At 42.7% G+C, this 26,446-nt stretch overlaps 1 protein-coding gene across 3 annotated transcripts in view; it reads right to left on the bottom strand.

Annotated features, from left to right (window-relative positions):
* Positions 1-26,446, bottom strand: part of ARHGAP18 (Rho GTPase activating protein 18) — a 200,756-nt gene that overhangs the window by 30,450 nt on the left and 143,860 nt on the right. For all 3 annotated transcript variants that reach the window (XM_077486888.1, XM_077486889.1, XM_077486890.1), the window contains exons 5-8: positions 13,730-13,893; positions 9,755-9,920; positions 7,612-7,703; positions 6,613-6,690 (exon numbers count right to left, since the gene is read on the bottom strand). In XM_077486888.1, the coding sequence (XP_077343014.1) occupies positions 6,613-6,690; positions 7,612-7,703; positions 9,755-9,920; positions 13,730-13,893 (500 nt within the window). The remainder of the gene's footprint in view (positions 1-6,612; positions 6,691-7,611; positions 7,704-9,754; positions 9,921-13,729; positions 13,894-26,446) is intronic.

The raw sequence follows: 26,446 nt of genomic DNA, 5'->3' as shown, positions 1-26,446 counted from the left end.
TCAAAGGTACCATTTGGAATAATCCTATTACTATAGCCAATATATACAGCCCTAACTCACAGCAGGTTAGCTTTTTTCGTGAGATTGCTATGTCTCTAGCTTCTTTCAAGTCAGGCATCCTCCTGCTCGGAGGCGATTTTAACGTAGCTCTTAACCCGTTGGAGGATGCCTCATCTGGAACGTCCTCAATCCCGTTTAAAGCCCTTAAACAAATTAAAACCCAGCTTCAGGATCTCCTCCTCCATGATTCTTGGCGTACACTTCACCCCAGAGTAAGAGATTTCACATTCTATTCTATTCCACATAACCGACATTCTAGAATTGATTACCTCTTTTTAACACAAAGAGACCTTCCACTGCTATCAGAGGCTACAATTGAACCGGCTTTCCTATCTGATCACAACCCAATCACTGTTACTTTGGAATTTCCAGAGTACACACAGAGATCAAAAATTTGGAGACTAGACGCTTCTCTTATAACAAATGAGCTATACCTGGACACGGTCATGAAGATCATTCAGGATTTCTTTGTAACAAACGATACTCCGGATACATCGCATTTGATACAGTGGGAGGCCCACAAATGTGTGGTCAGGGGAGAGCTAATAAAACTTGCGTCTCATCGCAAACGTTTACAGCAGGATAACACGAATGCACTGCTAGACCGCATTCGCAAATTAGAACGCATGCACAAACTTACCCTAGCTCAAGATTCCCTACAAGAACTAGAGCAAGCCCGCAATCTTCTCAGAGAAGAATTGGGGAAAAAAAACAGGAAAACTTTTATCCTATCCCAAAAACTATTTTATGAGCAAAGCAATAAAAGTGGTAAGCTTCTAGCTAAGGCTATACAAACAAAAAAAGCAAACAACACAGTCCACAAACTCAGATCGTCTGCGACAACATCAGCTACTAGTAGTGAGGAAATAGCGAGCCATTTTGCTCGTTATTACGAGGACCTTTATAACCTCCCCCCTCAACCCCACCCACACAAAGACAGCAGGAGCCGGGGAGATATAATTGCTGATTTCCTTCAACATAATTGCCCTACTCCCATATCCCCTGAGCAAGCTAAATTAATAGATGGCCCAATAACAGAAAGTGAGTTTCTCATGGCCCTTAAAAATATGAAAACAGGTAAAAGCCCCGGCCCAGATGGTTTCTGTCTGACATACTACAAATCCTTCTCAAATCTTCTAACATCGCCGTTCCTGAAAGCTTTTAATCTATTAGCAAAACCTAACACAATCACTAACTCCCTATTAGACGCACACATCTGTGTTGTCCCTAAGCCGGGTAAGGACAAAGAATTGGCCTCTAGTTACCGCCCAATTTCCCTACTAAATACTGATTTGAAACTTTTCGCAAAAATTATAGCTAATAGAATTCTCCCCTTAATTCCTATGCTCATATCAACAGACCAGGTGGGATTTATCCCTGGGAGAGAAGCCAGGGATAATACCCTTAAAGCTATCAATATTCATCACTGGCTCTCTTCCACTAAAACCCCGGGATTCTTCCTATCTTTAGACGCGGAGAAGGCCTTTGACAGGCTAGCCTGGGACTACCTTGAAGCGGTTTTAAGAACTCTTGGCTTTGGGGATCGCATTATTAGCCTTATTCTATCCCTATACATCAACCCAAAGGCGAGAGTCCGAGTAAATGGCATCCTGTCAGAGGCCTTCAACATTAAAAACGGTACGCGTCAAGGTTGTCCCCTATCCCCCATCCTATTTATTCTTACACTTGAACCCTTCTTACGCAGATTGAGAGACAATCCCGATATACATGGAATATCTATAGCACAGAAAAGTTACAAAGTGGCCGCTTTTGCGGACGATATCCTCCTGTTTCTGTCCAACCCACTGATTACGATCCCCAACCTCTTAAAAGACTTTGCTATTTTCCAATACATAGCACACCTTAAAATTAACTTCGCTAAATCGCATGCCCTAAATATCTCACTACCAGACCCACAAGTAGCCCTCAGTAAGCAAAACTTCCCATTTATCTGGAAATCAGACGCTCTGACCTACCTGGGGATCCAATTGCCCGCTAACCTTTCTGACATCTTTCAAAAAAACTATCTCCCACTACTAAAAACCTTCAAAGAGGATCTCACAAAATGGAACAAGGCCCATTTCTCATGGTTCGGTAGAGCGGCAATTGTAAAAATGAACATTTTACCACGTATTCTATACCTCTTACAAACAATCCCCATCCTACTCCCTAAGTCCTTCCTAAATAACATCTCCAAAATTTGTAGAGAATTCATTTGGAACCTTAAACGGCCCAGAATCAGTTATACGCAGTTGATTAAACCAAAAACCAAAGGGGGAATTGGTCTTCCAGACATTCAACATTACTACTGGGCTTGCCAGTTACAACGTATTATAGACTGGCACACAAACCAAAAATCTAAGAACTGGATTGCTTTAGAAAATGCATTCTTTGACCACCCCATAGCTGGATCCCCCTGGATTAAGTACAAACTGCTACCAGAAAACATTAAGAGTCACTCAACAATAAGCGCCACACTGAAATGCTTTCATCAAACCAATCGCCTATTTCACCTCTCCAAATACCCAGGCCCACTCTCGCCAGTTCTCTCTAATCCACTCTTCCCACCTGGTATGGATCGCCACCCGTTTACACACTCGCAAACAAATATAGGTATAAGATTACACCATATAGTCAGGAACGGTCAACTTTTACCCCGGGAACAGCTAGTTGAGACGTGGCAAGCACACAAACTTACCCCCCTTTCCTATTGGCAACTCAAACACTTTACTGACAGTGTCAACAATCAATCAGATCTCTCAGACGAGTTGACTGAGTTCGAAAATATGTGTCTAAGTAGTGAACCACAACGCCATATTATATCCAAAATACAGAATATGTTCTGGTGGAATGTTCAATCCAACGAAGGCAGGGCCTGTGATAACTGGGCAAGAGATCTGAGTCTTGAGTTAACAAAAGACTCCTGGGACATAATATACCGAAACGCACATAGAGGATCTGTAAACGTCTCCACCCAAGAGACAAACTTTAAAATAATTTCTCGATGGTACCGCACTCCTTACCTTTTAAGCAGATTCAACACATCCCAGTCAGACAGATGTTGGAGATGCCAAGGGGAACGAGGGACACTCCTCCATATATGGTGGTCATGCCCAAGCATACAATTATTTTGGCTTCAAGTCCACAAACTGATCTCAAAAATTACCACATACGAACTCGAATTCTCCCCTGCCCAATTCCTTCTTCATCTCCATACCTCCGGTAATTTACCCTACTTTAAATCATTGGCCATGATGCTTGTTAATGCTGCAAAATTGTGTATACCCACTCTTTGGGGCTCCCCAAGAATTCCTTCCATAAGGGATTGGTTTATGAGAGTTAACAAGATTGCAGAAATGGAAGAACTCATAGCAATCTCTCACAACTCACCTCAAAAATTCACTACCCAATGGGCCTGCTGGTTACACTTTAAATTCACTGATGAATACAAACAAAGACTTCATAATTGAGATAATTATTGACCATTTACTAGACCCTCTCAAGGTTCAACCTAGTTTTGAACGCGATCACTTACCCAACTCAAAAACTGTCCGATCGACATAACTACTACTTGGACCTCTATACCCTCTATAGGTTACGATGCTGAAACACATCCTCAAATGGGATATTCCTCTCACTTTATCAACAATATACACCTGATATGGCACCTGGCAGTTACCCACTCCCCCTCTAATTTTCCCCCTTTCTTAATCCCCCCCCCACCCCTCCCCCCCCCCCTCTTTTAAAAAATCTTGGTGGTGTGCTGGACACACACACCAGTTATAGCCTCCGACAACAACCTATGCAAAACATATTAGATTCGGTCATCTAAGCTTATCATAAATTTTTATCCCAAACCGGTTCCCTCAGGTAACTGCTTCAACAATGGCAACAACTCATATATATTTCTTCATCAGTTACTCGTGGGTTGTCCAACTGACCCGTCACCCTATTAGATATCCAGATGCTTCACAACGTGCCCACTTACCCTCCCCTTGCTTTATAATAGTCATTAGGATGATTAGTAACAAGGGTTTGTTTGCTATCCTTTCCTAGGTTGTTCTAAATGTTGTACTTGCTATTATGACTAGTCATGTGTACCATATACACCTGTTTACATGGTATATATAACGTTGTGTTATGTACTGTTCCTTTTTCTCAAATAAAAAACAGATAAAAAAAAAAAAAAAAAACTAATAATTGGTATGTGCATATGTATTCACCCCTTTGTTATGAAGCCCATAAAAGGCTCTGGTGCAACCAATTACCTTCAGAAGTCACTAGTGAAATGATGTCCACCTGTGTATAATCTCAGTGTCACATGTCATTAAATATACAGACCTTTTTGAAAGGCCCCAGAGGCTGCAACACCTAAGCAAAAAGGCACCACTAACCAAACACTGCCATGAAGACTAAGGAACTCTCTAAACAAGTAAGGGACAATGTTGTTGAAAAGTACAAGTCAGACTTAGGTTATAAAAAAAAATCCAAATTTCTGATGATCCCTAGGAGCACCATCAAATATATCATCTGTCATCAATCTTTCACATGGAAAGAACATGGCACAACAGCAAACCTGCCAAGAGACGGCCACACACCAAAACTGTACATAGGACTACAATAAACGGTACGGTCCATAGCGTTTGGCTTTATGGCAGAGTGGCCAGAAGAAAGCCATTACTTTCAGAAAAAAACAAAATGGCATGTTTTGAGTTTGCGAAAAGGCATGTGGGAGACTCCCCAAATGTATGGAGGAAGGTGCTCTGGTCTGACGAGACTAAAATTTAACTGTTTAGCCATCAAAGAACAATGCTATGTCTGGCACAAACCCAACACATCACATCACCCAAAGAACACCATCCCCATAGTGAAACATGGTGGTGGCAGCATCACGCTGTGGGGATGTTTTTCAGCAGTTGGGATTGGGAAACTGGTCAGAGTTGAGGGAAAGATGTATGGTGCTGAATACAGGGATATTCTTGAGCAAAACCTGTACCACTCTGTGTGTGATCTGAGGGTAGGACAGGGGTTCAACTTCAAGCAGGACACTGGCTTCAAAAACACTGCTAAAGCAACACTTGTGTGGTTTAAGTGGAAACATGTAAATGTGTTGGAATGGCCTAGTCAAAGCCCAGACCTCAATCCAAAATATGTGGACAGATTGCTGTTCACAAGCGCAAACCATCAAACGTTAAGGAGCTGGAGCAGTTTTTGCAAGGAGGAATGGGCAAAAATCCCAGTGGTAAGATGCGGCAAGCTCAGAGAGACTTATCCAAAGCGACTTGGAGCTGTGATAGCCGTAAAAGATGGCTCTACAAAGTATTGACTTTAGCGGGCTGAATAGTTATGCACATTGACCTTTTCTGTTATTTTGTCTTATTTTTTGTTTGCTATACAATAAAAAAAAAAAAATATTCAAAGTTGTGGACATGTTCTGTAATTTAAATGATGCGAATCCTCAAACAATCCAAGTTAATTCCAGGTTGTGAGGCAACAAAACACGAAAAATGGCAAGGGGGGTGAACACTTTTGCAAGGCACTATAACTTCTAGGAGGAATTGTAATTATCATATACCTTTAGCTGATCAACCATTTTTTCTTTCCCTCTCGACAAAATGAATTACATTGATATATGAGGTCCGACACAAAAAAGCAGGACTAACCCTATAGCTCAGAACCAAGAGTGGCTCAAGCATTTCCCTCAGTACGAGTGCACACGTGTTCAAATATAGAATTTTTCCTTAGCCTCGTCGCAAAATGTGGAAGTGCAAAAGTGAACATTGACACATCAAGTTTCCTGTGAAACTGAAGAAATCTGTAAAAAGGCTTTTCAATTATTGACTGAAGCTTATGGTGAAGAGTCCCGTGTCTCGTGCACACATTTTTGATTGACACAAAATTTTGGGAAGGCAGAGAAAGCTTGAAAGAAGATCGCTCAGGTTGCCCACTCTCAGCAGTTACTGGTGACAACACAAAGTCCGAGATGTGATTAGAAAAAACAGAAGCTTGGGTGTTCGAGCGTTAGCTGAAAAAGTTCACTTGGACAGGGGAAGTGCTTGAATATGAAAAAGGTTTGTGCAAAAAACGTTCCAAAAAAATGGCATTAGATGAACAAATAGAGTGTTGCAAGGAATCCTGTTTACACCTTTTGCAATGCATAGACCAGAGTTGTTGAACGTGGTGGACAATTACTTGTGATGAAACTTACACATTTACATATGTATGAGCCAAAAACCATTTCTATCTCTTCCCAAATATCTACTGTAATTGGTAGTCAAAAGGAACCCATTTTTTGTCGGTAGACGTGAAAGCAAAAACACCAGAGATACTTAACATTCTTTCAGAAAATGATCTGAGGAATTGCTTTGAGTGTTGGGAGCATTGTATGCAGCTGTTCATCAACTAAGAAGGGAACTATTTTGAAGGTGATCATTATTGATTTTCTTAAATTTGTTAAATAAAAAGGACAAATTTCATTTTTTTTTTTGCGAGTCTCAGACATCGTATAATGCGTTAAAATATCAGTAAAAAATGAAAAGTAATCTATATTACCTTAACCCTTGCAGAAGCTCCAGGTATTCTCAGAACACCTTCTGTGTACAGTCCACCCTTTTCTATTAGGCTAATCAGCTAAAATAAAGCAAAAAATCCAACAATTATTGCAGGAAAAGGAGTTCCACAGTCTACATAAGGGGTTTCAGCAGAAAAAAAAAAAAAAAAGCGTGAATCTTGGGCGAAAATTGTGGGACTCTTTTACGTATTATTATAAACAGACCTCCATAGGTTAAATCATTTTACAAAAACAGGGGTAAGTTACATTTTTAATAAAGTGTATATGAAGTTTGGCATGACTGGCATTGTTAATATAGAAAATCTAAAACACAACTGTCTTTATGTATATACATAGTGTAAAAAAAATTACAGCAAAATATCACAGAAAGGTACATTTTGTCTCCTTTTTTCGATGGATATGTTCCAGGTCTTTGCAGAACATTGATGATACAAGGACTTTAAGACCCCCACCCCCACCCCGCCTAGCTGAAGAGTCACCTTTAGGAGGTGGAAACTGAGTTCAGCTTTGAAGTTAAGGTAAACCTGTCATGAGTATAGAGCTACCATTGTGATCTGCTTCTGAAGATGCCAGTAATCTGGCTTGTAAGCTTACAAACTGGCTAAAAAATGTGCTCCAAATCACTGACCCAAAATTAAAATGGGAATCACTGTGTCACAGAAAAAAATACAGAAGTCTTTATTTGCATATATCTATTCTGAATCATTAATTGAGAAAATAGGAAAGTAAGAGGTCTTGTATGGCAGCCAAGCAACTAGTATTTTCATAAAAAGGGGTCAGCAAGGGCTTATTTTTGTTTTTGTTTTCTTTTAAGTTTAGACAGTTACTGCTATGCAAGAATGTGAGAACATCTTCCTATTGGAGTTTGGGGGACTGAAGACCCAGTAGAGGAATCAAGCCCGACATTAGATAATATGGCATGGGGGTGGAGCCAGTGTCTGTAAATTTCTTGAAAACTTAAAAAGCAAAAAAACACCTACACTTTGAAGGATGAGTGGAACCTTTGTCCCTGGTACTTTCCTCTGATCTTGTTCCAATAAAACAGAGAGAGGTACCCGGAAAACTCCAGTCTCTACATAAGGCAAAGCATGGTAAAATTATAATACAGAATTCCAAATATATACAGTATATGTAAATATCTCTCTAATACTATTACTTTATTAACTGCTTCAGGACTGCCCCATAGCAGATTTACTGTTATAGGACAGCTCTCCGATGCAGGGTTAATACAATATACACACATACACACACATATATATATATATATATACACACTTGTATATCAAAGCGAATTTCCCCATAGGAATCAATGGAAACTCAGATAATTTGTTCCACAGTGACTGCAGTACTACATGTGACCAGAGGTGCGGGGGCACCGGAGACACTTGGGAAAGGAAGGTCTCAGAGCTTCACCGTATTATATATATATATATATACACACACATACATACATACATACATACATACTACATACATACATAGACACACACATATATTTTTTGTTCCTGCAATCCATCTCTTCCCCTAATAAAAGCACCTAACACAGTAACACTGGCTAGGCACAGAGTTAACCTATCACCCTAAACATTTAACCCTTTCCCAGCCAGTGTCATTAATACAATAACCGTGCATATTTTTAGAACTGATCATTGAGTAAGTGTCACTGGTTCCTGCAAAGTGTCAGATTGTTTGCCGCAATATTGCAGTCTCGCTATAAGTCGGTGATCACCGCCATCACTAGTATAAAAAAAAAAAAAAATTCCATAAATATTGACCATAGTTTGTAGACACTACGACGTTCACCTAAACCAAGGGTGCCCAACCAGTGGATCAGGGGCCACATGTGGCCCGCGGAGCCCTCTGATGTGGCACGCGACCTCCTTTTGTGGGATGGCACATTGGCAACACCCAAGATCATGGGTTGCAGACCCGCCATCCCAAAACATCTGTGTTGTTAATGAAGCCGGCAAAGCAAGCAGCTGTGGAGCAGAGCTATATAAGCTGATGATTCCTATATAGCGCCGTTTCCTGCCACAGGTGAACTGATACCAAATGCACTCTGCCAGGGACAGCAACAGCAGGTGATACCTGAATGAAAGACTGTTCTTAAAGGTCAGTTTATTACTAAAATTGCAGTGTATATATGGGCATATCGGCACAGTGGTTACTGGGCTGCTTTCAAACTGATCTGCAGGTGCAGTGCACCTTCAGGTTACCTGCACTGAGGCATAGACTTCTGTTATTACCTGCGGGTTTGGTGAGCTTTCAGAAAGTGTATTACACCTGCGGTGTTATAATAGAAGTCTATGGAAAAGTGTAACTATCCCACAGGAAAGACACAGGTGCACTGCGCTGCATTAGTGTGAAAGGCCCCTTTCACACAATCAGTCCAACTAATCGGACCCTCCATTCACCTCTATGAAACGGCAGATGTAAATAGTTTTGTGTCCTTTTACACCCGCCTACCTCCAATCTGATTCACTAAAAAAACAAAAGGGGATCAATCCCCTTCTGTCAGGGCAGACCAGAGGACCCATAGAGTAGAGTGAGCTGTATCTGTGTCCGCTCTGCACGGACCTGTCATCCGCCTGCTCGATTGTGGCCCGCCACCAGTTACCAAGTCGCTTAAGTGGCCCTCGCTCTTCAAAAGGTTGGGCACCCTTGACCTAAACCAATCCATATATGCTTATTGGGATTTTTTTTTTTTTTTTTTTTTACCCAACACATGTAGCAGAATACACATTGGCCTAAATTCATGAAGAAATTAGATTTTTTTTATTGGATACGTTTTATAGCAGAAAGAAAAAAAAAGATTTTTTCTTTCAAAATGGTTGGTCTTTTTTTGTTTATAGCGCAAAACAATACAAAAAAACACTCATCAAGTACCACCAAAAGGAAGGTTCATTTGTGGGGAAAAATAAATGACAAATTTTATTTGGATATAGTGTCGCAGGATCACGCAATTGTCAGTTAAGATAACACAGTGCCGAATTGCAAAAAAATGGCCTGGTCATGAAGGGGATAAATCTTCTGGAGGTCAAGTGGTTAAATAACAAATACTAAGTTCCTATTTTAGATCTCATAAGCAGGATCCACTGTCAAATCATTTTTAGTAACACTAACCTTTTACTTTTACTTTGGCAGCTCGTTGAAGTTTAAGTTCTGTAGTCAGGACATCATACAGTGCAGTTAGCTCAATGAGAGCTAGAGAAGTTACTTTTTTCATATCCTGTGGGGCCAAGTCACCAATCTTTGTGATTCCAGTCTTGTCTTGTGGCAGTCTGAAGTTCTAAAAAAATAAAAATAAATAAAAAAATAAATAAAAAAGACTCTCCTATCAAAATGAAGGCTGAACAACAGGCAAATATACAGGCACACATTAATGTAACTCTCTAAATATTTTGCATACATTTTTTTATTTTTTTTTAAAGACCAAAAAAAAAAAAAAAAAAGTAAGCATCTGAATTTGACGCATTCGTTTCCTGAAATCTATCGTACAGTCTGTACAGTAGAGCTCAGGGAGGGGGAGAAGCAGCACAAGGAGCCAATCAAGTGTTGTACAGTGCAGGCAGCATTCTGATGGGGGGACACAGTATGAGAGAGGACTTCATCAATGTGATGCTACTCTTTTCACTGTCCAATCACAGAGTTGAGAGAGGAGATCTGTAAGTTATGGATGTTCGACTCGAACACCGGCTGTTCGCCCGTTCGGCGAAGCCAGAACTCTGTGGGCCGGTCGCACCATATTCGTGTGGAGCTCACGGCCCACAATGCACTGCACCATCGCAGTGCACTGCTGGCTCATGATTGGCCAAGCATGCACTGTGACCCCGCATGCTTGGCCAATCACCGTGCCAGCAGCGAGGAGAGCCATAATTGGCCACAGGCAGGATGCGCCTGTCACAGGGTGCGCCTGTCCACCGACTTGGTTGATCGACTGACCTTCATGAAGATGAATCAGTCTTGGATCACCACCAGCTACTAAAGCACCTGAAGCTGATGTAACCAAATAATATTTTTTGAAATGTCACATCCCTTCAAGACTGCCTATGCTGATGCTGAGTGACTGCCCTGTTATGATGACTGACTATCCTCTTCCTCCTCAATGATCCTGCTGATAAATTGTAAGAACATTTTTGGGCCAGGCCCAATTTTTCAGCCCCTGTTCAACATGCAATTACAATTTTTGATGCAATGCTTTGCAGCAGGGCTCATTGCTGCACTCCAACTAGAGTATCTGGGAGAGGTTGCAGTGTTGTGGCACCAGCACCAGTGCTCAAGGCCCAATTTTTCAGCCCGTGTTTAACAGGGGCATGTAATTACAATTCTTGATATAATATTTCACAGCAGGGCCCGTTCCTGCGCCCACCGAGAGTAACTGAGGACTTATAGTGTTGTGGCACCAGCCCCACCACCACCACAACCACCACCACCAAGGGCCAAGTTTTTCTACTGCTGTTAAACAATGGCATGTAATCACAATTCTTAATATAATCGTTCACAGCAGGGCGCTCCAGCGCCCACCAAGAGTCACTTTGAGAGCTTACAGTATTGTGGCAACACCAGCACCTTAGGCCCACATTTCTGCAGACAATATAGGGCAGGCCCCTACTTTCAAACATCCAACTTACAAACGTCTCCTACTTGCAAACAGAAGGAGACAACAGGAAGGTAGATGAAAAAAGACGGACGGCCAAAAAAAAAAAAAAAAAAAAATTATACAGGGGTGATAAACCTTCCCTATGTTTTCCAAAAAGCTTAAAAATAAATTTTTTGACTGGAGCTACACTTTAAAAATGTACCAGTTCAAAATTACAAAGATTCTACTTACCACAACAAACCTACACAGTCCCTGTCTTGTTTGCACCGCCTGTATACTGCTGTTCTGAGTATATAGGGCTTGGGGGCCCCACACCTTTACTTTTTTTAATTTGGGTACGGGGTTTCCCTTAATATCTGTGCAAGACCCAAAGGGGCTGGTAATGGGCAGGAGGGCTACCCATGCCATTTTTTTCAATGATTTTCATCCGTATTGCCAGAACCAGACATTATATTAAAACCGCAAGCATTTTTAAACTACTTTTATTCCGTTAAATGTCATTTTGTGCAGGGACTGTTCTAAACATGGGAAACACGTGCCACTTAACAGGCATACTATAGACACCCCCCAAGCACGATATTTAAAGGAATATTTTCACTTTTTTTTTCACTTTAATCGGCATTAAAATTAGTGCTCCCGAAAAAACATCAGTTTTAAAAAAAAATTGTCATTGATCCATGTCCCCTGGGGCAGGAGCCGGGTCCCCAAACCCTTTTTAGGACAATATCTTGCATATTAGCCATTACAATTAGCACTTTTGATTTTGAACGTTCGAGTCCCACAGACTTTAATGGGGTTCTAAAGTTCGTACTAATTTTCGGACAGTTCGGTGCGTTCTGATGCAAACCGAACCGAGGGGTGCTCGGCTCATCCCTGCTGTAAGTGAAAGGAAAACTGCAGCAGAGAAAGGTCAGGGCCCCTGCCTACCAGACAGGGTTGTTTTATGGGGTAAAGTGTCAATCTCAGAACTGGATGGACAGAAATACAAACCCTTTGTCAGATAAAATAGTTCTCATATATATTCATCTGTGTGTTTATCGGTTTGCTTGGGGTTCATCTTTAAATCACAAAATGCACATAAGATTGATACCCTACCTACCTAGGGTTTGTGTTTTCAGCTAGATTTCTCTGCAGAGCATTAGGGCCACACTAATAACCAAACTGGTGTCATTGGTTTTTGGGAACACCATATTTCTCTGTATGGGTTTTTTTTTTACGACCCAACAAACTCTCCACTAGTTTACTCCAGTTGGTTCAAAAATATTGTCTTGCAGTCCCTACCAGTTAAAGTGGCACTACTACTTGCAATCAGGAGCTTTCCAATCATGTGACTGCCATGACAGCCAATCATGGCGATCACATGATCATAAATCCCGGCATTCTAAACCCCTTAAAGGGCCAGGAGACGCCTGTGGCGAGATGTTAAAGATGCACTGCAAGATTTGCAATTCCTTAAATGTTTGGAATGAGAACATGAGCTAATCAGCCAATTTAAAGAAAATAAAGATGCAGAAGATGCAGTAAAATAATAGTTAAGTATATTATCGCTCATGTCTAACCAAAATATGATTGTACGCTTTTTGTTCCACTGTATATTTTTCCACAGAATTTATGATTTCTTGGCCATTTTTCAGAGATGAATGATAACACAAAAACTTTTCTTTCACTAGTGGTTAGTGTTTGGCTGAAGCCATTCATTATCAGTCAACTGTGTTTACTCTTTTTAAGTCATAATGGCAACAGAAACTACCTAAATAACCCTGATCAAAAGTTAACATACACTGGTGATTTTGGCCTGATAACATGCACACAAGTTGACACAAAGGAGTTTGAATGGCTATTAAAAGGTAACCATCCCCACCTGTGATCTGTTTGCTTGTAAGTAGTGTGTGTGTATAAAAGGTCAATGAGTTTCTGGACTCCCGACAGACCCTTGCATATTATATCCAGTGTTGCACTGACGTTTCTGGAATCTCAGTCATGGGAAAGCAAAATAATTGTCAAAGGATCTGCGGGAAAGTATCCCTCGTTCGGAACGTGATGATGTTCATTCGTTACGATGGGACTACGTTCAGGCTAGTAGCCAATAGCTTTCGTCTCGTAATTTAATCTGAGCATGTGTGGTGGCACTTTGATCGGAATTCTCTACAAACGATCGGACAAAGTCCGATCAGATCATGTTGTCGGAAAATTTTATATCCAGCTCTCAAACTTTGTTGGTCGGACATGCCGACAGAAAAAGTCCGATGGAGCCCACACATGGGTCGGATTATCCGACAACACGGTCCGATCTGACATTTTCCGTCGGAATTTCCGACCGTGTGTACAAGGGCTTACAGTAGCGAATTTCCCTACCTGTATCCAAATGTAGTTGGGTCTAAGTATATCACATGCTTGTGGGGAATCCACAAACTAGATGAAGCTCACAATATTCCTGAAAAAGAGGTTGCAGCACAATGATACATGTAAGCATTTTCACAACATAAAGGTCAACTTACTGGTAACAAGGTGTCATCTTCCTTCTCATTTCGGACTCCAGAAAACTCATTGACATTTGAAGCCTGCTCAGCAAATGAAATTTCCAGATTGATATCAGTCTCAGGAAGAGGGACATCTTCAGCTGGGCTTGATTGTCCTTTTAAATCTTGAGCTGGTATACTACCTAGATGATATGATTTATCATGAAACGTTCAGTTTGACATGCATTTTGTACAACGTACACATTTACCTCCTACCAGCTGTTGTTACAAACCCTGGACACCTGTGCAAACTTCTACCAACCTATTGATATAGGCAATACAGTGGAATGACATTATTGCTGCCCAGGTAATGCCACCTGCTGTGCAGGAAACCATTCCCGTTGTTCCCATTGCAGGCTATGACTTTCCTGTGGGTTCATGTTAACTGGATGGTAGGCACTCCAAGAAAGTGTCTGTCTTTTCCTCCAGAGCAGTTATTTTTATTGTAAGGCAGATGTTTCAGGGCAGTCTCTTTCTTGACCAAGGGCAGTGTCTCACAACACAGCAATCCTATTAAAGGAAACATATTCTGAAAGAAATATATGTAGGCTGCCAATGATTACCTCTTTTGCTGAAAATTCTAGTAGGCTTACTTCCCAAACTATGAATTTGTCATAGTTTAGTGATTTATGGATTTCTAAGGGGCAGTTACACGCCACATTTTTCATTGCCTTTAACGCTGTCTCACTGTGGGGAGATCAGTTACACTCTTGTTTCTACAGTTTGAGCCCATAACCACATTCCTTCAATCTTTAGCCATAAGTAAAAACTATAGGCAAGGAAGTTCAAAGTAAAGAGGGAAGGCACACATAGTAAATGCTTCCTGTCTTTTTTATGAAACATATGGTCAAAAGCTTTAAAATGCTTTAGGCTTTTAATTAAGCCAAATGCCTAACAAAGAAGATAGTGATCATTTGTCTGGTGTGCAATCCTTCCCCACTATAGAACTGGTTGGAGATTAGCACCCAAACTATGCCCTAGGGATGCAAAGCGAACGGATATAAAGTGGGGTTACTGTTTTCTGCTTCTATAGGCAAGGAAGTATAGCATGTTAAAATAAAAAATGTGCAGCACAATATCATTAATGTCCATCAATTCCAAGAAACCAATCAACCATAAGTCCCAGAAAAGGTAATGGGAAAGACCACGTGAACAGGTGAACAGGTGAATCCAAACCACTATTGATGAGTGAAAATCCCTCCACCGGCTGTAAGATGGGCGCTTACCAGATCAGATGGACCCCTGAATTACCAAGAATTCAAACACGCTTTTTCTCCACAGGAGAAGAATAAGGGATCCCCAGTGCTCCAGTTAAATAGGAAAAGCCAAACCGCATACATAAAACAAAACAATATAAGTGCTCTCAGACTGATTAGTAAACAGAAGCCTTGGCTGAAACCAGTATTCATGCCTCCCAATCCCTGACAAGAAAGTTATGTCCAAAGACTGCAGATACAGACCCAATCTGATTAACCTCGTCTACATTTTTACTTCCCAAGTTCTGCAAATAGGACCATTATAGTCTTTATTTTGAATACACTGTCCTAGAATGATAAAAATAATGAAAAATTACTAGTTACACTTACCGGTAACAGTGTTTCTGGGAAGTCTTCGAGGATGGCACCATGAGAAATGACTGGTCCCACCTCCCAGGAAACGATCAAAAAGAGGTCAAAAACCCTGCCCCTCCCTGTGCTCCTCAGTTGTGAAAAGTATTGACCCAAATGCCTTAAATGTTCATACACCAATAAAACAAAAGACGAGTGGGAAGTAGGCCTGCCGTCCTAGAAGACATCTCAAAAACAACGTTACCGGCAAGTGTAACTGGTCATTTTCTCAAGTCGTCTTCCAGGACGGCACCCTGAGAGAAGAGCAAGTAGCTCAGGCCTACATTAAGGCAGGACAACAGCCTATAGGACCTTTCAAACGAAGGTGACAGCAGTTCCACCCTGTAGTGCCTCAGGAAAGTGTTCTGGTTTGCCCACGTTGCTGCTCTGCAGATCTGTTCTACCGATGCTCCGGCCCTTTTGGAACAAGAGTTCGCCAGAGACCATGTAGAGTGTGTGCCTTAAGGTTAGCGACTTTTACCCGCTTGATCATAGGCTATGATAATTGTCTGCCTAATCCACCTTGTTATAGTTGTTTTCGATGCCTGTTTACCTCTCTTCTCGCCGCAAAAATTGACTAACAGGTGATTGGACTTCCTAAATTCCCTCACCCTGTAAATAAAGTAACACGTTCTGAGGGTTAACACAAAAAGGAAGGAAGGAAGGACAATCTCCTGTGACCAGTGAAAACGTGAGTCCTCTTTAGGAAGACACAGGGGGATCCTGCCTGAGAATAACCCTGTCCTCAAATATTAAGAAAAAGGGCTCTTTCATCGACAGAGCCTGCAGATTGCCTACCCTCTTGGCCATTGTAATGGCCAGAAGGAAGGCTGTCTTAAGGGAAAGTAACTTAAAGCGGAACTTGAGCCAACAGCTCGAAGGGCGCCCTAGTTAGGGCCTCCAAGACTAGGGACAGATCCCACAGAGGAAATTTACTAATTTGCATCGGGATATCCTCTCCCTAGCTGACAAAAATCTTTTTAAATCAGGGGTTCAGGGCCAGCCTCCTGTCCACAAAGCTGGATAGGGCTGCTACCTGGACCCTAAGTGTCTTAGTCGCCAGGCCAATTTCCCAGGGTAAGGAACCAGGCCCTCTTGGGCCACCAGGGCGCAACCAGAATCAGTGTGCCGCCTGACTGGCTCAATTTCTGTATAATTCTCGGGATCAGAGCTAAGGGGGGAAATGCATAGGCCAGATTGAACTTCCAGTCCTGGGCTAACACATCCACCCCCTCGGACCCCTTCTCTCTGGACAGGGACCCTTCTGTTGCCTCTGCGGGCAAAGAGATCCATCTCTGGTGTGCTAAAGTACCGACACACGAGAGAGAACAACTCGGGATTTAGCTCCCACTCCCCCTGGAGAATCGGCTGCAGGCTGAGATAGTCCGCTACTACATTGTAAACCAGTGGCGGCTGGTGCTCAACATTTTTTGGGGGGCGCAAACAAACTGAAAAATTCTGAAAAAAAAAACATCAATTGCAGCCTCATAGTGCCCATCAAATGCAGCCACTGTGCCCATCAAATGCCGCCAATATGCCCATCAAATGCCGCCACTGTGCCCCATCAAATGCCGCCACTGTGCCCCATCAAATGCCGCCACTGTGCCCCATCAAATGCCGCCACTGTGCCCCATCAAATGCCGCCACTGTAAACGCCCCCCCTCAGCATCTGCCCGGCACTTACCCTATCTCGGTGGCGGGTCATGCAGCGGGTGATGGCGACGAGCTGCGGGACCTTACAGTGGGTCAGACAGCGGCTCCTGTGTCCTACATACGTCTCCTCCCCTCTTCCTGATAGGCACCCAATCGCAGCGCCTGTCCTTTCAGCCAATCAGGTGATGGGTATCAGACATGTGCTACCCAATTGGTGGAGAGACGGTTCAGTGTTAGAAAAGCGAATTTTAATTTGCTTTTCTAACACACCTAGGTGGACTCCGAGCGCAATGCTTTGTGCTCCCAGATCACCTTTTTTGAAGCCTATTAGTGCCTATGACTAATCAGGTACTTCAAAAATACACCCCAGCCGCTGTAATTCAGGCGCCTGGTATAAGAAAAGTGGCCAGTATGCCTGAATAGGGGGTGGTGGCGGCTATGGATAGATTTATGCAATGCATGAATCTATCCATTAGAGAGGTGGGTGGCTGGATAGATGGGGTGGCACCCATGCACTCTTAATGGACGCACCGCCACTGTTGTAGACACCCCTTACGTGAGCTGCCAAGATTGAGGGTATTCACTGTTCTGCCCACTCTAGGAGTCCCTGAGATAAGCCCATAGGAGTGCAAGACCTGGTTCCTCCCTGTCAATTCAAGAAAGCCACCGTTGTCACATTGTCGGCAAGGATCTCGATCTCTCTTCCCCTGATCCTCTCTTTGAATGCTCTGAGGGCTTCCCTGACCGCCAGGAGTTCCCTGAAGTTGGAAGAGAACCTCTGAAACTGGTTATAGGCTCCCTAGGCCTGTAGTTCCTCTAGATGGGCCCCCTCAACTTTAGAAGCTTGCATTGGTCATCACCCTACGAGGCTGAAGCTGGGTCCAAAGCCAGGTCCACACACCCCCCCCCCCCAACTTCTGAGGTTTGAGCCACCACTGTGGTGACTTTTACCTCCCCTGGAATGGAAAATTCCCATTCTAAAGTTCCCCTTTTTCCATCCCAGGAGGAGAGCAGGAATCCCTGGAGAGTTCTGGAGTGGAGCTGTGCCCAGAGTACTGTGGGAATGCAAGCTGTCATTAACCCGAGTACTATCATAATGTACCTTCGGGAGACCTCGCTGGGTTCTAGGAGGGTTGAAACCACTCCTATCAGGCCTTCTCTACCTTCTGTTGGGGTAGTACCAACTTCTGCGACACTGAATCTACTAGGAACCCTGGAAAGACCTTGGTCTGAGATGGAACCAGCGAGGATTTTTCCTGGCTGATTAACCAACACAGGGACTCCAAGGTGCTTGCTACCTTTTCCAGGTCATAAAGCAGAAGATCCCAGACTGGTTGCAGACCAGTAGGTCTTCCAGATAGGGGATCAATGAAATCCCCTGGAGATGGAGGTGCCAGTCCAAAGGGCAGGGAACAAAACTGCTAGTGCTGGGCGCCGAGCTTATTGAGAACCACAAAGCGAAGTAATCACTGATGTTCCGGACAAATATATATGGGATATGAAGGTATGCGCCCTTTAGGTCTATTGTGACCATGAAGACCTCCTTCAAGAGATGCTTCCTGACAGTATACACACTTTCCATATGGAATTTCTTGTACCGTAGGAACTTTAGTCTTTTTAAGTTTATGATAAGATGAAATTTCCCCGAAGGCTTTGGAACCACAAAAATGTGGGAATAAAATCCTCATGTTATTCCACTGGAACCGGCAATATGACCCCCTGCTCTGCCAGCTGCCTGACGCTCTCTAGGAGGCCTAACGCTTTGTTGGTCTTTGGGTAGTCTGGTTAGAAGAAAACTTGAAGGGGGTACAAAAAGACTAGCTCCAGCTTGTAGCCCTCTCTTATCAGTTGTAGGATGTGGGGGATCTTCTCCCAGTTAGCAAGGTACTGTGAGAGTCTCCCCCTTACCCTGTCGCCATGTAGACTCTTTTCTGGTAGGTTTTGGACCGGAAAAGAAGAGACCTCCCTTTTGCTTGCCCCTACCCCTAATTATTGCCTTCCTTCTTATTCCTGAACCAGTTATTAACCTGGGGGCCTCAAAAAAAAAAAAAAAAAAAGGATTTTTTTTTCTACAGCTTACCTTGCAAAAAAACTTTTCTTGGAGTACATCACGGGACACAAAGCAGTCATTACTATATGGGTTATAGGCCACTTACTGGTGAATCAATCTAAGAAGAAGTCTTCCCCTATATAACACCTCCTACACAGGAAGTATCTCAGTTTTGTAGCAAGCAATAAACTTCCCAGACAAGAGGGGAGAGATCTTTGTGTCCCGTGATGTACTCCAAGAAAAAGATTTTACAGGCAAGCTGTAGAAAAAAATCCCAATTTCTTTATCGTACATCACGGGACACAGAGCAGTCATTACTATATGGGACACCCCCAAGCAATGCCCCTGAGGGGAGGGAGACACCACCAGAGAAACTGCCGCTATTACTGTTTGTAATACGCTGAGATCAAAGGCAGTCTCACCTCAATGTTCTTGACATCCACCTGGTAAAAACCCTGTGGATGTATAAACTTAAAGAGGAGGTCCGCCATTTTTTTTTTTTTTAAAGTCAGCAACTTCAAAAACACTGTATCTGCTGACTTTTAATAAGGATACTTACCTGTCCAGTGAGTCCGCTATGTTGCCCCCCCCCCCCCCAGGCCGATCTGTCCATCGGATCAGGTGCCAGTGCTGCCATCCTAACTAAGGGAAACAGGCAGTGGAGCCTTGCGGCTTCACTGCCCTTTTGCTACTGCACATGCGCGAGTCATGCAGAGCTTTGTGAGTGGCCCCGTTGTTTTCCCAGAAGGCAACGGGACCTCTCACCGAAGAGAAGGAACGGAAGAAACAGCGACACAGAATAGGAAGAGGCAGATTAGGAAGAATGCCTAGCAACAGGGGTTTCTAATAAGTAAAAAACATTTTTTTCTTTTCATATTTTTATTTTTTAAAGAATATTAAGGGAATTTTTTATTTTAGGGTGGCTCTCCGCTTTAAATACCAAATAATAATTGCACACCTGGACCACCGACACCTGATGGTGGATGGCCCAAGATACTTCCACACACCTGGTAGACAATCTCTCCCTAGGATTTTGCGCATTAAAATCATAGGCATCATTGATAAACTGGCAGATCCACTGCTAAACTTTTCGACCTGGATGCTGCCTGACCTTCCTGGGCTCGTCTGGCTGCACAAATCAAGATTCCTGACCTGTGCCGACAACTCAAGTAGACTCTGAGTGTCTGAACTACCTCTAGAGTAGGTAGCGACTCCTCCTATTCAAGGAGGGTGAGCACATTGGTTGGGAGAGGAGTGGTGTTCTCCTGCAGGGAGAGCTGTATTGATGAACAGGGCCGGTATATCTTTTTGTTTTGTCTGATTGAGAACAAACCACATGTGTTGGCCCAATATATATATCTCCCCACCATTTAAGTTTGAGGTTTTACATAAATTGTTGGAGTTTGCACTAGATAAAACGGGGATCCCAATAATAGCAGTGGGAGACTTTAATGACGTTTTAGACAAGAGCTTAGACAGATTTCCACCGGGAAATAGGCCCAGTATGATAGGAGAGGGTCAGCTTTCTCGATTCCTGGGGGAGTTGGGGCTGTATGACATATGGCGAATACGCCACCCGCAAGAAAGACAATATTCCTAGCGTACTCTCTCCAGAATAGAAATGGCTCTAGGTAATAGGGAGGTATTGACATCGGTAAGCAATATAGAGTATGGTCCAAGAGGAGTCTCAGACCACTCCCCGTTGGTGTTGACAATAAATCTAGGGGAAAAAGCTCATTCTAGAGAATGGAGGATTAGTCCCTTTTGGCTGGAGTTGTTTGACAACCCTGGAGATATGGTGACTAGCGTGAACGAATTTGTGCAGATCAATGCAGGCCCGGCATCACCTGGAGTGGTCTGGGATGCCCTGAAGGCCTATCTTAGAGGTCTCTTGATCCAACAAGTGGTAAGAACCAAGGGAAAATCTAGAGAGTGGGAAAAGGACATTAGGGACAAGATGATGCAGGCAGAGAGGCGATATGTTGAAGATCCAACTCCAGATAGGCAAAGGGAATGGCTAGATAAGCAACAAGTCTACAAAATGGGGTTGTTGGCACTACCTGGTATATGGTCCTATATCTTATTACTGTACCCCAAGTCTTTCCAATAGAAAACGGTGGAATTAGAAATTGTATAATATAATATAATATAATATATATATATATATATATATATATATATATATATATATATATATATATATATATATATATATAAATTTCTAATTCCACCGTTTTCTATTGGAAAGACTTAGGGTACAGTAATAAGATATAGGACCATATACCAGGTGGCGCCAACAACCCTATCTTAGTACATTAAACAATCTTTTGTAAAGACTCCTGGTGGGAGATTTTATTTTTAGGGGAGGCTGCAATCGACTCTGTGTAACTTAAGAGCAGCTTTGAATAAAAAAAAGTCTACAAAATGGCCACTACAAAAAGTATGGTGAACAGAGGCAGAACCACTTTGGAGAAGGGGAGAGAGTGGGCCGTATGTTGTCCCTCTTGATTAAATCTAATACTCCCCCTTCTTCTGTACGGGCAATTAGGTTGCCAAACAGGGATATATCCACTGATACGATAGAGATAATGTATACAACCAGAGAATATTATAAATATTTGTATAAATCCAGGGAGCTGAGAGTGAAAGAATAGACCGTTTCCTTCAAGGAATATCAATCCCAACCTTATCAAAGAGGAATAGAACAGATATAGAAGCATCAGCGACCCTTGAGGAGTTAAAACGAGCAGCGGCTGGGATGTTCAAGCAAAAATCACCAGGCCCAGATGGGCTCCCAGTAGAAATATACAAACGATACAGTGAGATACTACTCCCAGAATTGTTGATAACATTAGAATGGGCATTAGCCAATGGGAGACTCCCCACTTCAATGTCTGAAGCAGCCATCATCGTCATACATAAGGAGGGGAAAGATCAATTGGATGTATCCTCTCATTGCCCAATTTCACTGCTATGCACAGATGTAAAAATCTTGGCTAATGTTCTAGCAACCCGTCTAAATGGATGTATTCAAAAGTTGATACACCCTGTTCAGTTGGGTTTCATTCCCAATAGATCAACTAGTACCAACATCAGAAGAGTCTTTTTAAACATGAAGATTTCAACTGACATTGCAGGCTCTAGGGCCATATAGGCCTTTGATAGCCTAGAATGGAATTATTTATGGAGGGTGTTAGCGAGATTTGGGTTTGGCCCCTCTTTTATCAAGTGGGTGAAAATACTCTATAGCGAACCAAAAGCTAAAAATAAAAATTAACAATGAATACTTAGAATTACTTCAGCTGGAGAGAGGGACAAGACAGGGCTGTCCTTTGTCTCCTCTAATGTTTGCTCTCGCAATGGAACCACTAGCAATTATGACTAGATCATGGTTAGGTATACATGGGTTCTGGTGGAAAATGGAGGAGGACAAGATAGCACTGTATGCAGATGATGTTCTGTTTTTTCTTGGAGATGTTAATGCCTTGTTCAATGCAGTGATACAAATGGTTAATGAATTTGGGTGATTCTCAGGTCTGGTTATCAACTGGGAGAAATCGGCCCCGTTACTGATTGACTCACTTGGTAACCAGATATTGCCTGAAGCTCACCACTTGGAGGTAGTTACCAAATTGAAATATCTTGGGGTCTGGATTATGAGCGATATAAACCAGTACATTAATGATAATTTAGCACCACTATTACTTAAATTAAAGAAAAGGAAAGATATTTGGTTCCGACTCCCTCTATCTGTGGCAGAGCGTTGTAATCTAATAAAGATGATATGGCTACAGCAGATTCTATACTTGTTCCATAACTCTCCCATCTGGATAGGTCAGAAGTGGTTAAAGAGAATAGAATCTCTTCTTAGGAAACTAATTTGGAGGAAGGGCCAATCTAGGATTGGATTGCGAACCATGCAATTACCGATTAAAGAAGGGGGTATGGTGGCCCCGCATCCAAGATTATATTTCCTGGTATCCCAGTTACAACATTTAATGGGTTGTAGAGACCTGGGAGGGGGGAGCCCTTGTAATAAAATGAGGATAATGGGGGCCCCAAATAGTGTACTGGTAGAGATGTTAGAGGCAGACTAATTTATTCATAGATGCCCAATGATAAAATTAGTTAGTAAAGTATGGCAGGTAATGAAGGTATTAATGGGATATAATGGGGTAACAGAATATACCCCCTTATGGGACAATAACAATTTGGCAGAAGTAAGGAGTATAGAGAGGCCCAGGGAGTGGGAGATGCAGGGTATTAACCGATTGGTTCAATTATATGAGAACAACCTCATGAAGACATTTGAGGATTTAAGACAGGAATTGAATATATCTAATAAGGCAATTTATAAATAGTTGCAGATTAGGCACGCCATCCAAGCACAGTTTAGGTCTTAAACCATTGAATGGACTCTTATTTCTAAAAATAATTAAACCAGCTGCAAATAAAAAATACATTTCTGAGTTGTATGCTAGATTGGGGGTTATAATAGTAAGTGGAGCAGGGCCATCCAGGAGTAAAGCGGGGTGGGAGAGAGATGTGGGGCCAATGACTAAGGAACATTGGCATAGGATCTTAGAACGTGGAGACTTGGTCTCGATTTCTCCATCGCAGAAGGTATCCCATTTTTTCCTAATTCATAGAGTTTATTATACCCCCCAAAATAATTTAAATTTGGATGGAGACAAAATGATGTGTGCCCCAGATGTAAGGCATCAGGAGATCTGAGCCATATGGTATGGAAGTGTCCTAAGCTATTTAAATACTGGGCGGAGATAGTAGCTAGGATAAATAAAACTTCTGGAACCACATTAGGACCAGAGGTCAAGACCTGCCTATTAGGAAGCTTGGAAGAAGGTAAAGTCCAGACTGGCGCCATTGAAGTAGTGTTGAGATGCCTGTTCCAGACGAGGAAATTAATAGCACAGAAATGGCAGGCACAGACTCCCCCAACAGTGAAGAGCTGGGTTTAGACCATTAACTCAATGGGTTGGAGTGAGAGGGCGAGATGTATTAGGCAGGGTAACTATAATAAGTTTGAAAGAATGTGGAGGCCTTGGCTGGACAAGATGGGGTACCCCCTATAAGGGGATGGTGGGGGAGACTCTTCCTTGCCACTTCCCTGCTCTTGCTTCCCGCCCCTACGTGATCTTGGATGTTTTTCTCTTTTATATCACTCTTTCCCAGGGAGATGGTTTTCCCCTTACCTTCTTGGCCATGTGACTAATAGAAATATATGCATAACTAATAATTGTGTGGTGTGTGGGAAGGTGGGTGGGAATAGGTTGGGAGGGATAGGGTAGATAAAATAATAACAGTTTTGACTTTTGTACTTTGAAATGTTATACGATATTTTATGCCGTTGTGTGTTCTTTTTTTGATACTTGAAGAATAATAATAAAAAAAGTAAAAAAAAAAAAGAAGGAGAAGGTACCGATCTTTCTCCTGCCGACTGTGGATTAGAAGAACAATAAAAAAAGCAAGACACTGTCCTGATTCAAGTGAAAACTAGAAACCACCCTAGGCAATAGAGATGGATTAGGACGCAACATCACCTTTTGATGTACGACCAAGAACAGCTCATTGCATGAAAGCCACCAGCTCTGACACTCCACTTAATGAAGTGATAGAAACCAAAGAAGCCATCTTCCGAGATGAGGGACTAACAGTCTCCCAATTAGTTCTAAAAATGGCCTTTGCAAAGACAGCCAAGAGCGAATCCCAGTCCCAAGGACACAAGAGTGGCCTCACTTGTGGCACTATCTACGCTACATGTTGTATGAAGTATGAATCCAGGAGTGAGAAACAATGGCCACTGGAAAAAAATGGATAGGGATGAACTCGAACCCTTAAATGGTACTTAAGGCCAGTCAATCACCTTTGCCCTACTGATTGGAGAAATAAAATAACATTTCCCACTTATATTACTGTGGGTGCCACTTCCTGGCTTCACCCAGGAAAAAAAAAAAATATTTCCAAGTCCTGTAATTGAGGTTCCCTGAAACCAGTTTCCAGGGCTCAACAGTGTGGAGATACGGGACTCAAGACCGTTAGGTCCTGCTGGAATGGGAGTTTTCAAGGAGTGACCCCCACAAGACTCGCTATGTCAGCGTACCAAGCCCTCCTGGGCTGATTCGGCTAACACTATTATCAGTGTTGCCACCTCTCGGATTCTTCACAAAAGATGTGGGAGAGGTCGAAACAGAGGCAAAGCATTAAATAAGGGAGAACTGGTCCCTAAGGTGCTGGTGGGACTTTCGTCCCAGACACAACCTGTTCCCACTTGTGGAACTTGGAATCCAGTAGATTCCCCTGCAGAGTTCCCCCTGCCATTATACTATACCTGAAGTGTGTACTAGTGATAGAGACAGCACTTGTTGTACTGTCTCAGACAGAATCTTGTTCGCCTTCCTGAGCCGTATGATTCCTGGTGGTTGATATATATGCCTGCAGAGGCATTACCAGATTACAACTGGCTTGTCCCAACATCCAGAGCACGGCGTACTGGCCAACAATCCAAGAAATCGATGGGCAATACTTTCTCCTGTGGAGACCAAGTCCACTGAACTACTGCTGCCTTCAAACCAATTGGAGAAGCTGGCACCAGTGGTTATCTTGCCCATGCCTTCTCCAGATATTGAACCATCAACCAGCAATCTTAGCTCTGTAATACCCCAGGAACAGAGCCCTCTGGCAATCCAATGCCTGGCACTTCATGTTCCAGACAAAGAAGATGATCCTCTATCAAAGACCTGGAGTAGGACTTATGTAGGGAACATGCCTTGACCTAGAAACAAATTCCTCCTGCAGAAATGTATCAAACGAAAATCTGGTACAGACTGCATCCTGAACAAAGATTATTGCGGTAAACTGAGATTGGCACATCTGCATTTTCAGCAAGTCCAGTACTGGGCTAGGAGCTTTGTGAACCCTTGGATATGTGGCCAGCCCAAAGAGCAGAGTCATAAAAAAAAAAAAAAAAAAAAAAAAACGACGACTGAAATTTTCAAAAACCCTTGATGAGCCTGGACCCCAAAATCGACCTCTCGCAGAGGTCAACACTAAATGGACAGATGGTCTGAAACAAAAAGGATGTCCAGCAGCTTAAGATCTAAACTAAACCTTATGTCCCCATTTGGTTTTGGGACCGCTAACAGTCGAGGTTCAGGGTCCTTCAGTTTTCATGGGGGCTCTTCCAAATTTTGCTGCCCCCCCTAAGAAAATGGGGAAAACCCTCCCATGAAGGGGGCGAGCCCTACCAGACCCAGAGGTTTCCCAAGCCTGCAGTCTGGTTCCCGGGGGGAGACCTCCAGCCCTCGGCTTTGGGTCTAAGAAAAATAAACTGTTTTGCTGTGGGGAAAACAATCAAAAATGGAGGCG

This window comes from Lithobates pipiens, unplaced genomic scaffold (genome assembly GCF_037356315.1).
Source record: "Lithobates pipiens isolate NorthernLeopardFrog02 unplaced genomic scaffold, aLitPip1_a1.2 Scaffold_18, whole genome shotgun sequence".
Lineage (NCBI taxonomy): Eukaryota > Metazoa > Chordata > Amphibia > Anura > Ranidae > Lithobates > Lithobates pipiens.
Note: the sequence above shows the minus strand (reverse complement) of the source record. Positions and strands in the feature narration are given on the sequence as shown.